The 23,316-nt window shown below is 50.3% G+C and overlaps 1 protein-coding gene across 2 annotated transcripts in view; it reads right to left on the reverse strand.

Moving 5' to 3' along the window:
• Nucleotides 1-6,111: 6,111 nt before the first annotated feature.
• efna5b (ephrin-A5b) overlaps nt 6,112-23,316 on the reverse strand; it is an 80,790-nt gene continuing 63,585 nt past the window's right edge. The window contains exons 2-5 of one of the 2 annotated variants that reach the window (XM_048995492.1): nt 18,530-18,822; nt 8,041-8,106; nt 7,557-7,637; nt 6,112-6,279 (exon numbers count right to left, since the gene is read on the reverse strand). In XM_048995492.1, coding sequence (XP_048851449.1) covers nt 6,155-6,279; nt 7,557-7,637; nt 8,041-8,106; nt 18,530-18,822 — 565 coding nt within the window. In that variant the 3' untranslated portion in view covers nt 6,112-6,154. The remainder of the gene's footprint in view (nt 6,280-7,556; nt 7,638-8,040; nt 8,107-18,529; nt 18,823-23,316) is intronic. The other variant, XM_048995500.1, reaches the window with a different exon arrangement.

A 23,316-nucleotide genomic window follows, 5' to 3' on the forward strand; every position in this document is an offset into this window, starting at 1 on the left:
ATATCGCGGCTGTGCCGGCACCTTTTAGCAGTGCGTGACGTTGGGGCAGCGGACCCACGGCCCCCATCCAGTGCCATCACTGTTCCAGGCATCCCAAGGGAATTGGCAACGGGTGACTTCACCATAAAACACAGATTTGGCAGAAAGGGAGCTGTGTGACAAGGGCACGCCGAAATCAACACCCAGGCATGAAGGAACTCGTCACCACGGAGGCTGGGGGGTGGGGGAGGGGGCATGCCACAGTTCTCCTAGCTTGTGCCCGCCTTTCTCACAGGAAGCCATTTAACCAGGAGCGTGGTGTGGTGACATTTACACCGAGTGCGGTTCAAATCGTTAATTAACCCGATGACATGCGTGTGGTCCCAGCTCTTTGGGTAACATTTAACACGGCCCTGCCCACAAACAGGCGATGGCGCCTCAGAGAACACGACGTTGGGGGCGCAGCATGCATCTCGTGAGTCCATATCGCCGCGACCTATGCAAATGCACACTGACACTCTTCGCTTTCACCCCGCCAGCATGTTCGTCACGTGTCTCACATGATCCTTGGCGGCATTTATGCGATGCAGTGCACTGCGTTAACACCAAGCATGCTGGCCGAGGCCGGTGTCGAGCCAATCGCCCCCCATCTGCTGGCATGGAGGCGACGCTGGCATCCGCTGTTACCATGATGACTTTCCATTATATATGGTGGCTCAGGCTGGCATGTTGGTGACCTATAACGGCTTACTGGAGCTGTGAAAAAGACTGACGGTTTAGGCCGGATAAGATGTTGATGAAATGGCGTAGTGATGTGCTAAACAGTTCTGGGAAGGGGATCCTCATGAGCCAAAGCCTGTTAGTCATCAGCAAAGTGAGGCACACAACACATACATCTCCAAGGTTCCAGAAAGTTCCAGAAAGTTAAGCACTAGCTCCTTCAACACGGACACCATATGGTGAGTCGGTGCAAATGAATGCAGAGTAATTTAATGTGATAATGACTGAGAGCAGCTTTGTGCTGGGATACCTCTGCTGGCTGATATCAAGTTACAGATTTCATCCCGCTCCCCTTTCAGGGCTCATGCAGGTAATGCGGGAAGTGACGTACCTGGCCAGTAACGCGGCACTCGGAATAATGCGAGAAGGGAAGGGTGCAGCCCTACTGCCTCGGAGATACCCACGCGGAAACACAGTGGTGCATGCGGGAAGAGACTCTGGGAGCATTTTGAGATACTGATTGGCCTTTCAAAGGCCCCAGGGGGATGTAATGAGCTGGAGCCTGCTGTAATTGCAAAAAATATTGTGCCTGTAAACTAAACATGAGTCTACAGGGTTTTCCAGGGGGCTGCCGGGGCCATAATTACTGCATACGCCAGATAGTTCTAAACCTGCACTGGCAAGCATCTCTCCAAATGCCCAGTTGTCCTCTAGAGTGCCATCACACTGCCAAGGTTTGTGGCGTGTGTGGGTTTTGTTTGCTGTGTGTCTGCTACTCGAACAGCAATTAGCATGTTTGCGATCAACAAAATGTCGATTCACTATCTGAACCTTCCCACCCCGGGCAAGGTTTTGGGTCTTCACGCCGACTGGCAAGATGAAGAGTCAGCCCTTGAACGTTCAAAAGGAGGAAAATGTTCACGTGGTAACGGTTCCTGTCTGTTACCGCAGTATCACCAGCCGCATTGGCGAATACGAACGATGAGCTGGGAGGCAGAAAATGGGATGATGGATGGCAGAGTTTGGTCCCTGATTCACACTTAAATATTAGATTTCTCTGTACCACCAGTGCCACCTCAGAAACCGTAACTGGATAAAGAGACAGTGACAAACAACACGGGCGAAACGGCATGTTTTATATATTTTTTTTATTATTATTACTCATAGTTGCTCAGACACGTGTATATACAAATACAGACCTTAAGAGTTTTTTTCTGACTTTTTTATTCTTGTTTATATACTGGAAAAGCAGGTCAATACTGCACTAGTAAGTGCAAAAAAAACAAACAAAAAAAAAACAAAACAAAAAAAAAAAACTGCGATAAGCACAAGCACAGGGTCACATAGAGCCAGTATGCACGCACAGTGAGTAACTTTCAGTACAGGGTGTCAGGAGGGAGAAAACACAGACAGAGACTCATGGGCAACCTCCGACACGCCAGCATCTATTAAACTGTTCGGACAATGGCAGCGAGTCTATTGTACAGAGATTTGTTTCGCGTGAGAGAGGCTTGAGGACCAAGGCATGGGAAAACCTCACCGCTGCCAAGGGAGACCATGGCACACTGTTTTCTGCCGCCGTGGAAATGAAGCGCACACACACACACACACATACTCGCAAGCGCGCACACACAGGCGCTAATAGATTCCGACAAATGGCAAATTTCTTTCCACCGGGGTAACATACATGTGAGATTGTTTTTATAATGCAGTAATGCAGATTTTTTTTTTTTTTTTTTTTGATATTTAAATATGGCGGCACACACGAAGAAAGCTGAAAAAAAAACGACAGCTGTGAGGACAGGGAATAAAACATTGAGCAAATTAAAAGAAAAAAAAGATTTACAAACTTCTTTTTCCTCAATCAAGTCCATGTGCATGCCACACTAGGAACTGGCAAGATCCTTCAGGAACGTTCCTTGCGAGGAGGCGCACCGTCAGCCGGCGTGCGAGGAACATAAGGCCCCGGCGTCAGACCCATTAACGTGTAAGACAAAAAACACAGATTGTTAAAAAGTCTGCTTCTTCTCTGTGAATCCTTGGAAACAAAAAATGGTGATAACAGCGGGATATTAATAATTTTTTTTTCTTAAAAAAAGTTTGAGTAGGTACACTCCACGGTTCTCTGCCTACATAGAAGGCCTACACTGCAATTCAAATATGGTCACAGGTTCAAGACCCCCAATGCTCGTGGTACATATTTGTACACTTCAGATTATCCAGAGTCTACCTTGTTCATTTCTTATAAAAGACATAAGAATCAAATTAATACTTTAATATCAAACAGTATTTACAACAAGAGTTTTTTTTTCTAATAATACAGAGTTTTAACAATGAAGTGTCGCAATTTTGTCTTCTTTTGTCCTCAAGAAAGGTACAAAAAAAAAGGACTAATCTAACACTACATGTTATATTATTGACTACTCCAGGATACACGGTATCCATTCAACAAATTGATCCTTATTTCCCTGTGTATAGTTTGTACAAATCAGAACAGTAATAGTACTACTTCTACTAATACCATAAAAAACTACAACAACAATACAGGTCGTAAGAAGTGTACCGCTGATCAGACGGCAGGTCGCTAAGCCGCCGCCCTCTTTTTACACCCGAGCCACTCATATCCTGACTGCGCTCAAGCGGAGAGTTCTGTGCGGCTTCATGTGCTAATGTCCACAGGCTGAGCCGCTATGTAGTTGCGATAGCATTGTTGCTGTAAAAAAAAAAAGGAAAAAAAAAAACATGACAGGAAAAGTCTTTTCTTAGAGGCACAGTACTTTGGGAAGGTCCTAGCAGAATTAGCGCCGGTGGCTGATGTGGCGGGAGAGCGGTGCCAGGAGAGGCATATCGCTACAGCCAGGAACCAAATGTTGAGTGGGAGGGGCAATGTTGAATAAGAGGCGTAATGTGAGAAGGGTTTATAACTCATCATCTGATACCCTCACCGTAACCCCAACCCTTACCCTAACCCTTGTTATAAACCCCTCCCACCCGTCGTGTAAACCCCACCCACTCAACATGGCCCCTCCCACTCGACACTTGTCTCCCGGCTGTAGTGATATATACTTGGGTGCCAGGGCTATGACTGGGGTTAATCGAATGTGGACCCTGTTTTGGAGTGTGCGAAGAAGCTGTTCTACGTTAACATCCCTACATACCCACATGCACGTACACACACATACATGAAATACCCAGCATTCCCTAAGTACGAGGTCATTGCAGTTTTAAAACTGCAGAATGAAACCTACACCCACCCCCCCATCCCCTGCTCCCTCCACCAACAATCTATTTTTAATTCCAGGGATAACTCCCTTGCCACAACACGGGGCTTGCATGCCTGTCGTTTTGGACCTCATTAGAGAGTCACTTAAGCCGTATCTGTTGCAGGAGTAGCTGTAACTGGGTTCCCTGAACCTCAGATCCAGGCCCGTATTCTTGCTGAAACTTGCAATGACAGATCGCTTTCACGTGGGCACCCACCCCCAAGAGAAAGCAAATGGCACATTCTCTCTAGATATTCCAAGTTGTGTGGATTTACGTGCTTTTCTGTCATGGGAATGAGTCAGTTTATCACGTAACCGCTGACACGAGTGCAAAGCAGGTCAGAATGAGAAACGTGAACAAATGCACTCTGCTGAGGGGGAAAAAAAGGATTTTGCTAACAAAAATTAGATATTTATTTTTATGTGTCCAATCAAAATATGTGGCACTGAAGTCCCTGAATGAGAGCAAGTGTGTGTGTTCATGACTGGCTGACGGGGGGCAAAGCGTAACAGGACTCCGCTGTACGAGGAACTGAAAGTCAGAGATAAAAGGCAGCTTGTGTTGTTCTAGGGTTGTATTAAAAATAATAATAATAAAACAAAAAACAAACAAAACTGCTTTTCCAGACAAATTCTGAAGTTTAGGTTTAAACAGACCAACATGAAGTAAGAAAATATTATGGTCGAAAGCTGACCGCTTTTACAGAAAACAACCCTGCACAAGCATTTAAGGTTGGGCGGGTTTATCAGCATAAAGGTTCATAGAAGGTTAACAAAAAAACACACACACACAGATCGTGGTGGAAAAAGCCTCCCTGTCACTGACTTCATGATAAAAACAGCAACGACAAGACGAGCACATGACCTGCGGGCCAGATCTGTGCCTTCGGCTACAGCGGGGCCTTACCGCTCTGACAAACTAGCAGATGGCGGAAGACCAAGGCCGGACCAGGGAAAGGAAAACAAAATGAGCTCATTAAAATGTTACTTTCCCATATAAAAGAAGCGTACTCTGCGTCCGCAGGATGCCAGCTGCAAGAGGACAATGGTAGGACACAAGCTCGGCCCCGGGTCTGACCTGCGTTTCCGTCTACATCAATGAAATACTACGTTTATTGGTTAAAAAAATGGACATGCAAAACATATATGTATATAAGTATGCATCTTTTAGAGCACTGTCCTAAATGGCCAGACTGTTACCATGTTACAACCAGGCAGATCGGAATTTCAAAATGCATCTGATAAGAGGCTTAAATTATTCACTTTTAATTGTGATAAATGAGAGAAAAAAGTTGGTAAAGCAGGACAAATGAAATTAAATAGGAAAATATTTTGTTAATCATTACTATGCTTGACAAAATATTCATTTATGTTTATTCTGTTTGTTTATTCTTTTTTTGGATTATTGAGGTTCACTCAATAGAGGAATTAAGTAAAAATTCCAATAAAAAATCTCAACTGCTCCACCTGATCGACTTGTCTTCAAAATCCAAAAATACCCATCTCTTATTTTAACTACTGTCCGCAAAGGATTCTCCAAGGACACCCTGTCTGCACAGTCCGCTCCCAACAAGCCGCGTGCACTCTGCACATTTCCATGTAGGCTCCGCCTCCTTCTCATTCCCAAGCCATGGTGATCCTACACCATTCGCAAGTGGCATCTTGCCATCTTGGTACTGGGTTAATGCTGCTCTCGAGGCTGTCATGGTACCAGTGGGGAGGTGATGCCAGACATGTTGCCAAAGAGGGCGGGGCTGGGGGGTGTGGCTTCCACAGCGTGTCTGACGAATCACTTCCCCACTGCTAACGGTCACCCTAATTATGAACCATGGGAAGAGTTGGGCTGCTTGGTTGCTTGGTTACGCGTGTGTAGCTGTGTCTCCGTGAGTGTGAGTGTATCCGTGTGTGTGTGTGCATGTGCATGTGTGTGTGTGTACAGTGCAGATGAGAGTCAGGGGAGGCCTAAGTCACAGGAAAATAAGAATCACTAAGCGTTAAAAGCAGATTTGGCATCTTAGTTAAGGTCTGGGGATACTTCATTGCTCTCTTGGATATCAACTCTATCACGGACTGAGAAAGACCACTTAAATATCTGGGGAAAAAGAGTATTCCTTGAGAAGATTATCCCCCACCCCCCACCCCCCCCCCCACCCATCAGGTGGTATCTGCAGACTGCCCCCTCCTCTGAGGCGCTATAACACCCAAAGCACAGCCGCGTAGCAGGTGGCGGTGGCCAGCAGCGGGATGGCTATCCGGAGCTGGCCCCCTCTGTTGGCGTCGCTCCGGGACGGCTCGGCGGACTCGTGACTCGTGTCATCTGGGGGGTGGGAGAGAAAGACGGAAACAGAGTCTAAGTAAAACACATCATAAAAATATGACAGGTGAGCAAGGGCACAGGACAGCTTTGAGTTATCGACACACACAGACAAGATGAAGCCTATGCTACTGTTAGCAAACAACCACGCCTCCTTCTGTGCCACGCGTGGTCTGGCCGCCCGGTGCTAATGCTAACCCACTCGTTAGTGAGCGGCTAGCGAGCCCCTTTCTGCCCTCATCCGGTGCCCCTGTGGGCCAATTCTGAGCAGGCCTCAAGGGCTTGGTCATTAAGCAGAGTGCTGGGGGGTGCAGGGGTGGGGGGTGTTGATTTTCAGGCCGCGTGAAGAATCCGCGTGCATGCCATGCACCACGGTAAGCGGCTCCAGCGGGACTGACAGGCACAAGAAGGTGGATAAATCTGCTCTGAAAGTGGAAACGACTGGCTACTTTGGCAGGGAAGTGCAGGCAGGCATGCAACAGGCACACCGGAGACACACTGGGCTCTGGAGTCACGCACCAGGTCTCCTTGCCAGGGCGGCCAGATACTGAGAGGGGTGCACCACGAGCCATATCAAGTACATCCCTGGCACTCCACAAGGCTTATCACTGAAATTAAATATTGGACAGTTTTCTCATAAATATTGAAATTTGAGCATGAGAAATATGAATTTGGAAGGATATTGGTTTGTTTTCCACTCTAACTGAAAACGCGCTCCAGTTTATGCTGTCTGCTGTAACAAATGTCCCTAATTCCTCAGGCTTGACGTTTGTTCGATGTTTGTTTTCACGTCTCTTTTTGTCTTTTCTAGTTCCCGAGAATGCTAACTAAAACACTGACAGATACCCCCCCCCCGAAACAAACAAACAAACAAAAAAATACATTCCATTGTTAGCGGCATGCAGAACATTTCAGGGGCACAAGAACGTGCACACAGGAGGATGTGAGTTCATGCCAAAGGTAAGGAGAGGGTTAGCGACGGGAGGATGGGGGTGAGGGTGGACAATGCGGGAGCCCGGGAGCCCGTCCGCAAGCCATGAGGGTCGGCCGCGGATGGGCGGGACCGGGAGGCGCCGCATTCACATCACAGGTGGCGGCAAAATGCACACGAGAGAGGAGAAAAGGCGAAGCCGGCAAACAGGAGCAGCCATGCCAAGAGGAGGGAAGGAGGAGTCGTGAGGGAGTACAGGGGGAGGAGGGTGGGACAGGGAGCAGTCGGATCAAGATAGACAGAAGGACAGAGCCACTTGTTAAAGGAGATTCGTCTGGGCCATACTAACCTCTTGGTTCTAATGAATTGTCTACTTTGTCGTTAACGTCAAAAACGCGATCGTGAACGCCTATAGTTTTCACACAGCTGTCTATAACAAAAATAGAGATAATAAGCCAGATATGTTAGTGACACTTGGGACCCCCCACCCCTCAAAAGAAAGTCTTGCTCAAAGCTCATGACACCACACACAAAAGGAAAAATAAAAGATAATAACAATAAAACAAAAGAAGTGCAACCTTTTCTTTATCAAATGAAACAAAGTTAGCCACCGCCATATAGGAACATTAATGGGGCTGTCATGAGGAATGAAACCAGCAGGTTGTACAGGAGCAGGTAAACCATTCAGAGCCCAGGAAACACAGTAAGAATAAAGGAAATAAGACACTCTTAATCAAAATGCACAGTAAGGCATGCTCAGCTTGATGACTGCTTGCTTTTTCTGTTCCGTTTGGACAAACGCATTCTAGACTGTTACGAATGAGATGCCTTACTCGAGGGCCGGACGAAGACCTTCAGCTTCAGGCATGTTCTTCTTCCGTTTTCGGCGATCATTGATGCTGCAAAGGGGAACAAAGAAGTTTCTCTTCAGCGTTGGGTTCCAAACAATATATACTTTTGTTTTTGCTTTGACCCTCAGGTTCCCAGGCCATACCCTTAGACGTCTCTGCCACCTTAAGTGTGGCCCTGCCCCAAACCCATCATCTGATGTGTGCCCCTGTTTATGTCCTGTGTTGAGGTACTTTGGCGTCTGATCTTTCCCATGGCTTTGTAAAAAGTTGTGCCCAAATAAAGCAGCCTCTCTCTCCGCCCATCCCCATATCCCATGGATCCATTCACTGCCCCAATCTGAAGGAGACTCACCAACTGTTAATAAATAATCCTCAAAGTGATGTGCTGTGATACACACTTACTGCATGCCTGTCACACACAAATGTGCTGCACTGCGTCTGCCCTGGACATAAGTCAGATTTATTGTTACCCTTTTACTGCACAAAGCCTTATTTTGATGTTTTGGAATGGCCACAGATACCCGGACAAGTTTGTGATTAAGAACTGAAGAATCCATCACTTTAGCGTGGGTGACGAAAAACAGGACAAGCTCTTTTGACCCACCAACCACATCTCATTTGCGCTCTCCCCTAACACGATGTATGGGGGGCATGTTCAGCTGAGTTTCCTACTCGCGCTATCACTGGGAGTCATGCTCCGAGCTTCCAGTCAGCTGGGAGGTCATCTATGATCCCCAGGGGTATAAGAAAAAGCCACAAGCAGAATCACATGACAACTGAAGACAGAAACAGAAGAAAGCTTGCATATATACAGCAGAAAGATTGTGCATCTACAGCAGAAAGTTCATGTAACTACAGCAAAAAGCTCATATATGTACACCAGACAGCCCATGTATGTAAAGCATCCATCCATCCATTTTCCAAACCGCTTATCCTACTGGGTCACGGGGGGTCCGGAGCCTATCCCGGAAGCAATGGGCACGAGGCAGGGAACAACCCAGGATGGGGGCCCATCGCAGGGCACACTCACACACCATTCACAAACCCCACGACGACATGAGGAGAACATGCAAACTCCACACACATGTGACCCAGGCGGAGACATGATCCCGGGTCCCAGAGGAGTGAGGCAACAGTGCTAACCACTGCACCACCATGCCGTCCCCTGTATGGAAAGCAAAAAGCTTATATATGTATAACAGAAAACACATCTACAGCAAAAAGCTCACACAACTACAGCAGGAAGCACACATATGTACAGCAGAAAGCACACATATGTACAGCAGAAAGCTCACACAACTACAGCAGGAAGCACACATATGTACAGCAGAAAGCTCACACAACTACAGCAGGAAGCACACATATGTACAGCAGAAAGCTCACACAACTACAGCAGGAAGCACACATATGTACAGCAGAAAGCACACATATGTACAGCAGAAAGCACACATATGTACAGCAGAAAGCTCACACAACTACAGCAGGAAGCACACATATGTACAGCAGAAAGCACACATATGTACAGCAGGAAGCACACATATGTACAGCAGAAAGCACACATATGTACAACAGGAAGCACACATATGTACAGCAGGAAGCTCACACAACTACAGCAGGAAGCACACATATGTACAGCAGAAAGCACACATATGTACAGCAGGAAGCACACATATGTACAGCAGAAAGCACACATATGTACAGCAGGAAGCTCACACAAGTACAGCAAAAAACTGATGCATCTAAAGCTCACATATATACAGAAAAAGCACACGTACAGCAGAAAGCTCAGTTACGTTTAGTAGTAACTGTATGTTCAACAGGCCTGGGATCTCCTACTGGGATGTGGGCCCACCAGATACTTAATTACTCAAGGTGAACCGACAGTGGATTTTTGGAGGGGGGACCACATGAGGCACCCCACCCACATGGAGGCACAGGTGCCCTGCGGTGCCCACGGGGTTGTGGCTACAGCCAGGAAATTGCCTCCTTCCTGTGGCTTACGAATGTCAGTTCGAGTCTCCCACAACACGGTCACCTTATCCGCATCACCCCCCCCCCCCCCCAACACACACACACACACACACACACACTCCACACGCTTATCACGGCATCACAGCACACGCTCTGGAATCGATTAACAGCGACAGCTAGGCCACATATAAATATGATGGGGCACCATGTTTTATAAGGAAGACAACAGGCTCCCGACACGCAAGGAAGCGTGTAGTCAGGCAGCGAGTCTGATCATTTAGAGGCGACTATTACGGCACGCGCTGCTCACAAATGAATCACGAAGCTTTTAATATCCCCGCATATAAAATCAAACCAACGGTGTTACGTATTTTTTTCCCAAAGTTATATTACATTTTTTTTATGCTGTCTTGTGAAGTATATTTCTAAAGACAAGATACAAGTCAGTAGAGGTAACTAAGTTAAGTGGCACAGAAAAAACATGTAATATTACTATCAGTCCATGATAACTGCTTTATATTCCAATTACAGGCTGGGTGAACAAGTATTTTCATTTTAAAAGTGGCCTGGCAGACAGAATGGCATCGCGCCGTGATCAAGGCCTGCAGTGGCCTGCATGCATCTCTAACGCTGAGCAGAATTTTGCCGTATGAGGCACATCAATGGTTAAAACATCCCACCTGTCTTTCATACTGCTTCTCCTGGTGAGCCTCTCCCAGTCTAGATCAAAACAGCCAGGACGGGATGCCAGTCCTTCATGGGACACGCACGTACGCGCACATACTCATTACGGGCATCTCAGAGGTGCCAGGCACCTAAATGGCTGTCATTGGACTGTATGAGGAAATGCATATAACATACAAACTCCACACACTCAGACTGGAACCACTGCCCCTGGAGGCGGGAGGGGGCACTGCTACCTAGTAAAAAAAAAAGGCGTTAGGGATTATGGGAGGCTTCACTGAGCGTGACCCCACTGCGGCCGCCTGCGTCACTGCAAAAGGCTCTCCAAGATGCCCAGGCTAAAGACAGTGCGGCCTTCTTAAAAATTGCCATCCTGGGGGGGAGGTCACGTGACCCCATTTAATTTGAACCTCGCAGTGGGTACCTTCAGCCGCACACCAGGCCTTTGAGGCGAGAAGCTTCCAGAAGCAGCATGTCACCCGAACACTGGGGCAACCAAGCGCAACCTGCCTCCCCCCCCCCCACCCCGGATCAAACCTGTCACTCTGCTCGCCCCCCGAGCCGAGCCCCCTTTGTGTCCCTGGCCCTAGTCTTTGTCATGCAGCCGGGGACCTGCCCGCTGTCTCCTGAGCTCAGACGCTGCCTCTCCAATTATGGTATCGCTGTCCCAGCTCTCTGTACAAACACACAAGCGTGAATGCCAAAGAACAGTAACAACCACCCCCCCCCACCCCCAGCCCCAACCCGAACAAATAAAGTTTAGCATTCAAACACCGTCGCCGGCCTCCTGCAAAGCTGAGAAAAGGAGGCCGGCTTTCTCCTGCTCCTTCCTGAGCGCCGTCACCTCCGCCGGCGCCAACCTTGGAGCCGCCGTGACAGGAGTCACAGCTGCCCTAAATGGTGCAGAATGCGACCCCGCAGTGCCGGCCGCCGCGGTCTCCCCGGCTCCGCCGCATCCCAGCGCCTTCCTATCGCCAAAAGAACCGCAGCCAAGTTTTCAGTGTGGATAATTCCAGTCTTTTGGTGCGTGGACGCCGTCCAAATCCATAGCCCACTGGTACCACAACAAAGCCTGAGATTTTTGTGAGTCTGAATGCACAAGGAGCGCCCTCTATGGAGAGCGCAGTGCAAGCGGGCGGCTCTGTCCCATTATCCATGCGGGGGCATGGAAGGGCCCGGAAAGGACAACGATACGACTGTGATGTCGGGCGCATGCAGAACCACATGCATGGACTAACATACGCAGAGCTAGCTAAACCATCCAGATGCTGATCCAGATGCAGGCCACACCCACGAGGAGCCTCTGCCCAAGGCTCCTGCCCTCAGGGGAGGGAAACCCCAATCCCTGAAGGCCTTCCACCCTGCAGGTGTCTGGAAGTCACGCACTACTGAAGGGCGCCACAGAAACATTTGTAATTTATTCCGTTTTGCAAAGGAAACAGACTAAACCCCCCCCTCCCCCCCCCCACCCCCCACCAGCAGCCTAACGGCAGCGAAGGAGAGACGGGGATCAGCAGCGCCTCCTCCCTCAGATTAGAGGGTATGTAAATGGCTCAGGTAAATGCAGGGGGGCCCGATTCTCATTCTGTTCACACTCATGTTAACGTTTGGCAAATGGGAGACGAGATAGATGGGGGGGCTACTGATTAAAAAGGGATGTTTCGCTGAATAAGTCGCCGGCACATTAATGAACCGCGAGCGGGCTCATCTTGTGGGGCCACGGACAGCGAGTGACCCAGGGCGGGGGGACATGGCGTAGCAGAGACCTAAGTGGGGGCATGTGAGACCACAAGACAGGGCGTGTGGGAGGACCAACGCAGCGGTCGACTCCCAAGTTAAAGCGGTCTGTATGCAAGAAGAGGGGGCAGTCTGCTTTTGTTGTCGTCCAGCCGAACATCCTTTCCATGAGCCAACAACCCCCAGTGACGGCTGATGTGAAACAATGGCCTCTCTGAAGGACAATGACATGTACAGGATGTCCTAGAAATCCAGAGAGGAAGCACTACAGTCAGTGATCGTCCTTGGCATCTAAGGAGCTTTAAATAACCTGTCCGGACTAAGCAGAGCCCGGCGTGCCCCTGCCCCCCAACCCAGGGGATGCCACTCCTGTCCGGACCTAAGCGGCGGCCCCCCACCCCGCTCCGAGACGCGGTGCCCGGCCCGCCGAGCAGATGGCTCCGTTTGCAGTGTCGGCCACTAATACACCTTGTCGTCTTTAAACCTGCAGACAGCTGGTCGGTTACTGAAGCGACTCGGGTTCGGGGAGCCACTGGGGGCTGCTGAGGCAGCTGGTGCTCAGACGCTAACACCTATTAATACCCAGGCTTCCTCGCGAGGCGCCACGTGAGGCAGGGACGGCAAGGCGTGCCATGAGACACGAGGGGGCATTCATTAATGACGACCGCTCCAAATGTACTGCTGTAATTCTATTAGCCCTCGCGATGTTTATAAATTATAAATATGCTTTATTACAATTCATAGTGTAATTATAGGGGGGGGGGCTCTGAGTAGTGCTGTTGCCTCACACCTCGTAGGGTGGGGGTACAAGTCCCGCCTCCACTCTGTGTGTCTGTGTGTGTGTGGTGTGGAGTCTGCATGTTGCATGTTCTCTCTGTGGGACTCCACAACTCAAACACACGCAGATTGGGTAATTGGTGATTCCAAATTGCCTACGGTGGCGGGGGCAAGCAGGGGGGGGGGGAGGCTACAGGGCAGCTTAAGGGGGTCTGGGATGAGGCAGAGAAAGTGGAGGGCTTGGGTCAGCCATTGCTGACAGGGCTCCTATGTTCTTATGATCGCACGTGGCTAAGTGGCAACATTCCTCCCATAATTTCTGAGTGTGATCTCATCACGCTCCCGTCCGAAAGCCCGCCGTGTCTGGACCAGAACGAGGAGGATCAGATGCTATCCCTAGTGCTGACGCCAGGGCCAGACAGCGCCCCTGGACGCTGTTAAATAAGCTGAATGCTCTCTTTGATTCCTTCATGTTTGTAGGACAGGACTGGTTAAATTAAGACGTCCTTGAACACCCATCATCACAGCCAGTTCGGGACCCTTATCCCACCAGAAATATTGGCTTTGATCTCCCTGGATTAGTCCTGTCTCCCCCTACTGGCCTCGCTCGGCCCCAAAGCTGGGAGGGTGGGGTACCGGCACATCTCTCTGCGAGGCATGAGGAACGATCAAGGATATATAAAGAAATTAAAGGAATTACCGCATGCACAACTATGGCACAGCACCCCCTAGAGCAGGAAGCAGATACTGCAGTGGCGTGTGCCTGGAGCTCAGCCTTTTCCGAACGGCGCAGTTGGTACTGCGGAGTCCCTCCTGATTCAGTATCAGCTCCATGAGGGCCGCTCTCAATCAAATTTGATTCTTGTCTGTGGAGGGGGGGGGGGGCATTATAAAAATCATCTGGGCAGCAAACCGCAGCAGTGCATGGGAAATGCTACCTGCCATAAAGCGTGCCTTTCCCCCAGGCCACTGCGATGCCGCCACACAGGGGTCACCTGATATCGCCGCTGAGTGTCAGCGCTCCTGCACACTCAGCGGTGACTCAGCGGTGACTCAGCGGCACAGGCTCCCTGTCATCCCGGGGCTGAGAGCTGCGCCATTTCGCAGGTCGGCTTGACTGGGACTCCAGCGTCGGGACTTTAGGCTCCGCCCTTAACGGTCGGCTTTGCCAGAGCCAAAGCGGTGGGTGTGGGGGTGGAAAAGCAGGCTCTGTTGAATCAACACCCTTCCGGAACTGTCCACTGAGGAGTATCGCATTACCTCACGCAGCAGAAAGTAACGTTTGGCACCGGAGCGCACTGGACGACAGCTTCCTGTTTATATCGGAACCAGGCCGGCGGTGCCGGATTCTCACAGATCCTTCCGCGGCCAGCCCTACGTCCCCGGGGAGCCGCTTCGGCGTGTCATTTGCGGGTGTGCTTCCGCAGCCGTGATGTGCAGATTAGAAGGAAGCGAGAGGGGTTTGGGGGGGGGGGGGCTGGATGTCATCCGCAGGGCAGGGGGGACAGACCCTATGTTTGGGGAACAAGGGAGACACCAATGACGACCCTGCCCCACCCAACCCGTTAATCATCATTAAGGCGCCTTCAGGAACACATTCAATAAGAGGAATGAATGCACAATGAAAGCTCTAAACGTGAATGTTTGCGGGAGCCTCTATGGCTTGTCTACCACGGTACGGAGCAGGCCACCCCCACTCTCTGCTCGACACCCTTCCCTGATAAAAAGCCTCTCGTATTGGAATAGAAAGCTGCCCAGATAAAAATGATCCTACAGATTCTTCACCATATTGAAAAACTATGGTGCCCAGAGTGATGGAGGATGCTGTGTCAGCTGGACTCTGTAGCTGCAGCATGCCCTTTGACCCCGGGGCTGTCCCCGTGCCCCTTGCTGCCCGCCCCCCCCCCCCATAGCGCCCCCTCAGCAGCCGGGTGCAGAGAGCAAACGCAGTAAATTGCTAAATCGCTTGCAGATGTGCGCAACAGCAAGGGGCTTCCTGCATCTTCCTGGCGGTGTAAATTTTGCATCTGAAACCTTGACTGGGAGGGTTGGGGAGAGGGGGGGCAGCAAAGGTGTGTGCCTGGGGGGAGGGGAGGGGGGGGGGATTGAAAAAATGCTTCACTAGCTTGATGGACAATTTACCTGTTAGACCCCAAAGCTTCGGATCCCAGGAAAAAAAAAAAAAGAATTAAAACCTAAATCTGATTATATCCTGCACCCCCCGTCCATCGATTTCCCGCTCTCCGCTGTTTCGAGAGGATGACAGGGCAAGTCTGTCTTTCTGCATGATTTCATCAAAAGGACAACAAATCAAACGGCTCTGAATGCAAAAAAAAAAAAAACTACATCATCCCAGTCTCTCCTCCCGAAAATAATTTGACATCTTAATCTTTATTTAAAGGCCAAATATAAAATCAATCAGATGTCTAATGGGTTTTTTTTTCTTCTAGGCTCTGGATGTAAAAAAAAAATCTTTCAAGAGCTGAATGAACGATTAATGTCACTTTCATTTTGTAAATTAGCCGGCTTGTCTTGCCTCTCTCCCCCCACAGATCTCCTTAAATGCTATTTACACACTATTAAGGTGATTATTATTTTTTTTTCCCTTACACGCGTGCCTGTCGAAAAACGCCCCCCCCTACCCGCGGCATTTTTGACCAATTTGCAGTTTCTTTCTGCAGGCAGAATTTCACCAGGGGTGCAAGGACCCCAACCTACAGCTGGACGCAGCCACTCTTCGGCGAAGGGCAGTGTCTCCTCGCCCTGGGTTTCTCCACGCCCGTTTTCAAAGCCCGACAGACAGCACCCGCCAAACGCCGATAAGGGTGTGTTTTCACGCGTGCTCACGCTCGGATAGGCGTGCTTTTACGGCCCTCGGCTGCAGCGACAGCATTGCCAACTGTTGAATCATAAAACAGAATTGACGGGCTGGGGGGAGCTCGGAAAAACAATGCATGCCTGTTTTGTCTCTGTGCATTTCCACAGCAGCCTGCCTAAGGAAAATAAACCGCTTCCTTGTGACATGCAGCACTCTGACTCAACCGCTCAAAAAGCCCTTTGAGCAAATAGATTCGGAGCTTGACTACTTTCCAGAAGGTGCCACCAAAGGACCCGTGTGACAGTCGACAGCAGGCGTCTCCCACGCTCGCCGTTCCTCATTCGCTTTGCCTATAACTCGCATCAGGCGGCATTCCGAACATAATCGCGATTCTTGCGACAAAAACCTGGATTCTGAGGTCTCAGCAGTGACCGTTCCAGACGCCACCGGCGGGACAAATTTGCCTAAATGGGATATGAAAATCTGCAAGTCCATTTGGATTAAGCAGGCAGCCTAATGAAGTACACGGTGGTAATAATTACGACGGTGACAAGTACTGTATAATCATTCACTTTGTAACGCGGTCCTCTACGCACAGATGTGTCGGCTGGCTTAATGATAAATCCCCTTTATGTATTTCCTGCGGGGGGGGGGGGGGGGGGGGGGTGTCTCATCTGCATTCTCCACTCTCTTTTTCAGTATTATTTTTCCCTTCCTGCCTCCTACCTTCCGGATCATCTCGTTGTGGCCCAGAGAGGGCCAGAGCCCACGCCAAGACATCCATCAGACCCATGGCAATTCAGTCAAAAGCAGATGAAGATTTCGGGGTCCAGAGGGGTGGCAGGGGGACCACAACATGAGGATCAATCAATTAACATGACGAAGGCCTCACAGGCACGATGTCTGGCCCGCCGGTCGAAAAGGGCGGCTATGCTCGATGGCTTTAATATCCTCGGCCACTCGGACAAAGACGCACATGCCGATCGCTCAAAGTTCAGCGCACCGACTGGATAGAAAAGCAATATCACATGCCTGGGGGGGCAGGGGACAGCTTTACTAACGTGTCCTCTGCCTTAAGCTGTTGGGAAACTGGAAAGACTAAATAAGTCATAATCCAGCAGGGTGAGGTTAGGGGTGAGCGGCAAGCAGACCCTGCCCGCTGTTTAAAAATACGGAATCATGGAAGCTTCCACCGGGGATTCAGCCCTCAAAGTTAACCCAAAGTTTCGTCCCTCCCGCAATCACCCGTTATCCGATTTTCCGATGCGAGCCGGTGCAGAATTCCGAGCGGTCATTCCTCTTTTTCTCCATGGCACAATCCATGTGCTGACGGCGGGGACAAGCGCTCCTTTCTGCACTACCAATGCTCTCATTTCGTCTTGGAAAAATTTGGCACAGGGAGGGGGGTTATATGAAAGCCACTTTTCTGAGCAGGGGGTGTTCTGCTGGAGGGGGTGGGGGGTGGGTTGCAGACCGTGTAGACTGCATTGGGGAAGATAATCCTCATTTTAGGCAAATTACACCTCAGACTGAAAGGTAATGTACTATTAGGGGTCAAAGGTGAAAGGTCCCAAATTGGTCTTCCTCCTGCTAGAACGGGGTGAATCAAGCATATGGAAGCAATAAAAATATTACATTCTTCACCACCGCTCTGGTTTAATGCCTTAACTGTACAGAGGGCTGACTGAATTGGCATTATTTTCTTTTGCGTTTTATGTAAAAACCAGACCACATTTTAAAGAAACATAAGATTAGTTCTTAATTTTCATTAGAGAATTTAATTTAAAAAATTTTTTTTTAAATTATGTTTCCTGTCTTGGTGGGAGGTTCTCTACACTAACATCATACGTTAAAAAAACTTTGCCTCCTGTATAAAGTAATCCCGGCTTAACACTCCCTTAACACACCCTTAACACACCCTTCCCTTAACACACCCTTCTGACTGGTGGAGAAGAAACAGATGTGTCGCAATGAACAGCCAACCAGGAGAAAATATGAGAAATTTCAGTCATAAAAGAAATAGCCTGAATCTCATAATTTTCGGGAACAAACGCACTCAACTCAGCGTAATCTTAGCTTGGGGGGGGGGGGGGGGGCATGTCTTATTTAGTCTTCCCAGTTTAGCCCTGCAGGAGTGTGACTGGGCCTGTAATAACAACGGTTTGGATTTCTCTTGCTAAAGGTACTCTCTCTCTCTCCCTTAGAAAGAGCCATCTGGGAAGAGTCACTTTCCTGAGCTTTCTCCCATTGTCTGGTTCTGCTTGCCCAGACCATTGGAACGCGGCACGCGTGTTTGTTCTGTTCTGCACCCGGCATGAGAAGCCAGTCCGTAAACCGTAGCCGACCATAAATCAGATACCTCCTAAGAGCAGCGTCGCCGCCCTGCTGGTGTAGGGGAATCCACAGGCAGCGGAACATCTCTTAAGCCATAGTGATAACAGTTTCCGTGAGAACATGGTGGGGGGGGGTTGTATTTATACTCACAGATGTAGTAATACTCCCGGCCCGGCCGGAACTCGAAGCCCAGCGAGAAGGGGGTGAAGAGCTGGAACTTCTCAGAGAACTTGAGCGGCCCGTTGGGCGAGTGGGGGCGGTTGCACTCCCAGCGCTTGAAGCCCTTGGCGGTGTGGTCGCAGGTGCTGTAACCATCGTAGTTGACCATGTACAGCACGTAGCGCTCTGTCCGCTCCTCCGGCACCGAGTCCTCGTAGTGTGGGCAGAACACGTCCAGGTAGTCGTTGATGCACACATCGATGTGGTAATCACCACGGTGGAACCTGTCAGGAGGACGGGGGAGGTGGGGGTGTCAAGACAGCGCCACAAGCTTTCCTAAATGCCCCCCCCCCACCCACTATTCCAAAGTACAATCATCATGCATCTGATCTGTGAATCGGTTCGGCCCAGAATGGCTGCCATCTCCAGATACCGCATGGAAATTTACTGCTGCGGTTATTTTACTTTTGGTTTTGGCAAATAACATGGCAAGTCTATAAATCGATTCTAGGCAATGCCGTTTTCAGGCGCAAACCACGCCAGGGGTTGAATAACTGCACTCAGAAGTATTTTTCACAGAAAGCATGCCTGATTCAGATGCCAGGAAGGTCTCAGATACACATTAGCATCTTGCATCTTTTCCCACTTCTCTATCTTCATAACTTCTGAGAATTCCATGCGGCGAAAGAAATTCACAGCAATATATCTTAAGTGATACACAAAGAATCTAATTTATTTTTTTCCGAGGCCAGGAGAAAGATATGTTTATGAGGAGTTTCGAGTCTGATAAAAACCAGATTTTGTCAGGTTGGATCTCGTATTTATCATCGGTATCTAACTGCCGTTATTTGGACACTTCAGAGGGCGTTGGCTCCTCCACGGGGGCCCGTTTGCATGAGAACAGTAACTGTCGGCTTGTCGTAACTCTTGTCCCGGTCGACTGAGCGTAAGCGGCAGCAGGCCAGAGCTGAGTGTAGCTGACCCTGACCTGGTTATGGGAAACACCCCCGAATGGCTGGGGAAAGTGATACCATGCACCCCCAAACTTTCAGCTGGGTTCCAGTCCCTTTGGAGCATTTTGAACAGCAGCCCGATGCAAAAATTTTAATTGCCAAACCTCCCTGTCAGAAATACTGGGACTTAGCTACTTAGCTAATATGGAAGGTCAGGCAATGAGGGGGCATGGACAGCAGTGTTGGGATTGGGGGGGGGCTTCTATCCGGATTTTACAATAATATTTCTCTTTGCTGGTCCGGCTGGGAGGCGGCAGCAGACTACACTACGCTGCCCCTCTTTCCCGTGGGTCGGGGTGTCCTGTCTCTCGGGGGGGGAGGAAGGCAGTTTGACTCAGTAGCCAAAGTAAACAGGGGCACGATGGGCCCCGGGAGGGGGGGGGTGATAAAGGCCCGTCTGAGTGATATTAATAATCAGCCCCCTCGGCGCCGCCTGGCACTGACCCAGGCTCGGTCAGGGAGGCTGGCGCTGGACTGTACCACAGCTGTTTCCAGTGACAAAGAAATTCCAACTCATTAAGGGCAGGGGGGGGCAGTTTCACAGAGCTGGCTATCACAGACCAAACAGAGCTGGGAAAACCGGGGCTTCAGAAGGAATTTAATATGGAATCCTGTTTATCACAGAGTGACTACGTGCAAAACATCCAAGACCCATAAGCGTGCATAGTGTCTGTGTGTCTGTGTGTGTGTGTTTGTCAGGGAGATTTGCATTTATGCGCTGTGTGCCCAAAAATCACACCACCAAATAAACCCCCAAAGCCTGATACTGTTCATTCTTGCATTTCTTGTCTGTTGAATGTCGTCTGAGATGCAGAGATCCTGTCTCTTCCTGCCAGTGAACAGCCCATTTCAGCCTAGCTGGCTCACTCACATGGCATAGCAGTTGTTTTTTCCAATCGCAAACCACCCAAAACGCACGTACGTTCCGCCATTTTCGAGTGGGGACTTGAAAACATTAAATCAAACGGGCTGTTTTAGGCCCAGTAAGCTGAGTCACATCCATATCCGTGCTGGCTGCTGGCTCGGGGGGGGGGGGGGAGTGCCAACCCAAGACCGGTGATGACGCCATGCAGCGCTGACAGGAGACCCCACGAACAGGGCCGGATGTGTGAGATCCATGTCGCCAGTCCGCCAGCCGAGAGGCTGCCGATGCGCGCAGGAACGCGGGGCGCCGCGCCGCCGGCTGTTTAGCCGTTACCTTCACACGGACGCATTGAGCTCCTGTGTGGATGCGCACGCCAGTGGTGTGTCAGCTGTCTGCATGTGGCGCCGTTTCCCCGCCGATGCACGCGGCTGCTCTGCTGCACATCTGCGCGTGGTGGCTGCGTAAATGACAGCCGAGAGGACGGAGCACTCGCCAAAACGCGGCGCACGTATTAGGCTGCTTGCTCGTAAGCGCAAATCGAACCGCTGCTACCGAGCATGACCTACGGCATAAACGACGGCAGGCAGCCTGCTACAGAAATGCGATGATGCCAAACTGGCTGTGAGAGAGATACACCAGGCTGATCCCGGCCCTCATCCTCTTCATGAGGAAGGCTGTGGAATTCTCTGCAAAATCCGGAGGCCAGTTCCAGTTACCAGCCAGCACAGACGCCCATATCCCCAACACCATCGGCACATGGAAAAGTTTCCAGCTCGATGAGAAAGTCCTTGATACTCTCGTAATTTACAGGGGTAATTAAAAACTGGAACTGGATGGCAGGCTAATTGTCACATTATGATAATTACACATCTTTGTTATGCTACAACTGTTTGGAAAGCACTCGAGGTCAAAACACACCGGCAGCAGGCGAGAAGCCGCTGTGTAATCAGGAGAGCGGCCCCCACCAGCCCAGGCATCCATTACCAGCTGATTATTATCCTGCATGAGGCAGCAGTGGAAGCCCCGCCCCAACCCGCCACATCCAGGAGACTCCCTGTCACCGCAGCGACGCCTCCCTGTCACCGCGGCGACGCCTCCCTGTCACCGCGGCGACGCATCCCCACGCGAGCCAGGCTCACCCCCTCACCCCATTTCCGTTAACTTTGTGCCTTTCAGTGAAAATGTACCCCCCATCATTCCCCCATGTTCTGAGAGGGGTTGAGGGTGCCACTCATCAGGCGAGGCCAAGTGCCCCGCAGGTACAGCTCAGACAAAATGGCGGCTCAATTAAAGCCATCGCAGGGCACACTCACACACCAGTCACACATACAGGCACACCTATGGACAATTTGCAAACTTCCATTAACCTTAGCATGGTTCTGGACTCTGCGGGGAACCAGAGCACCCGAAGGAAACCCCACAGCGACGCAGAGAGAACATAAAAACTCCACACAAATGGAGCCGCAGCGGAGACTAAAACGCTGGTAGCAGAAGCGTTAGGCAACCACTGCACTACTGTGCCACCCCCTCCCAAAGCTACTAAAAGCTAAATCTGTCCCTGCAGTACCTGCCACAGCCTCTGGTGGGCTCCACCGAACAATACAGCACGGTACAGTACAACAGAGGCTCACTGCATGTTCACGCTCTGCACGACCAACCAGAAATCACAGCACTCCTCCTCAATGACGCTATAATGAACATCACAAGCAGCTCGTGGTAACTTCTGCACGCTCACCACGCCACATCTACCTCCATCTTCCGCTTTTCATGGGAGGGTCATCCTCAAGCATCATGCTGTGTTTGATGCTGTATCGCGTTCCCAAGAGGATTCTTTCTGTCTTCCCGGCTGGCCACTTAGCGACCATGGGACCCCCTCCGCCTTGGCACTGGCAGATCAAACGCCAGTGGGATTATGTGGTTGACAATTTTGTATGTCTTTTAATCCGGTAAAATCCTGCACATCGCAGCGACCGCGCACTGTAACAGATCGAGTTTTCATCTTTTATTTAAATATAATCTGTGTTTTTGTGCCGTGAACTGCCAGGATTACGCGTCCCACCCCCCCACCCCGTAACCCCCCCCCCCCCCCCCAGCCCCCTGACAATGGTCCCGAGTCGCCATGATGACGCCGCTCACTGCCAGCTCTCCGCCCGCAAACACTGTGGATTAGCCGCCCCTGTCTGCAGGTACAAACTCCAGATTACTCTGTGTTTTTCCTGTCCTGCTCTCCTCTCTGTCTCATTCTCCTCTCTTCTTTGTGGTCGAAAATCTAACTCTGAATGGCACTTTAATCCCTTAATCCATAATGGGCTTGCAATCAAAGGCGGGCCGTATCAGAGGGTGCGGCAGGACCCAGGAACACCGCAGGTGGGGTCACGACTTAAGCGGCACCCAGGATTAGCGAGAGGGCCTTCCTGCCGGGGCCCAACAGCCCCCTGCCAAATCCTGCCCCCTTTCAATGCACAGTTATGTATAAGTCACTGAACACAACACTACCCTCTTAAGATACATTTGACAATCAAAAGCAGAGGATAGAACGACAGAAGAAGTATGGATGCGGCAATGTGGTACTTTGGCGGGATTTCAGGGGAGGCGTGGGACAGGAACGCAGACGAAGGATCTAACGCCATTTTAAGGCAGGGGCTGCTGAGATTCCCCCACAGAGCTGTCAGCATGTTCCGGAATAACCCCTTAAACTGTCACAAGCGGCCGCACACCATGACCGCTCCCCACTGCCACAATGGGATTCTTCCAAGCAGGCAGTTTAATGGGCAGCACACCTGAGGGCCCCGCGCCAGGTCTGCTGCTCGCTATCGCTCAGGTGTGACCTTTGGCCTCAGTGGGCCACATGACCTCGCCAGTAGTTGCTGAAGGAACACTTCCATGAGACTGCTGCTTTC

The sequence above is a fragment of the Brienomyrus brachyistius genome, chromosome 2 (assembly GCF_023856365.1).
Source record: "Brienomyrus brachyistius isolate T26 chromosome 2, BBRACH_0.4, whole genome shotgun sequence".
NCBI lineage: Eukaryota > Metazoa > Chordata > Actinopteri > Osteoglossiformes > Mormyridae > Brienomyrus > Brienomyrus brachyistius.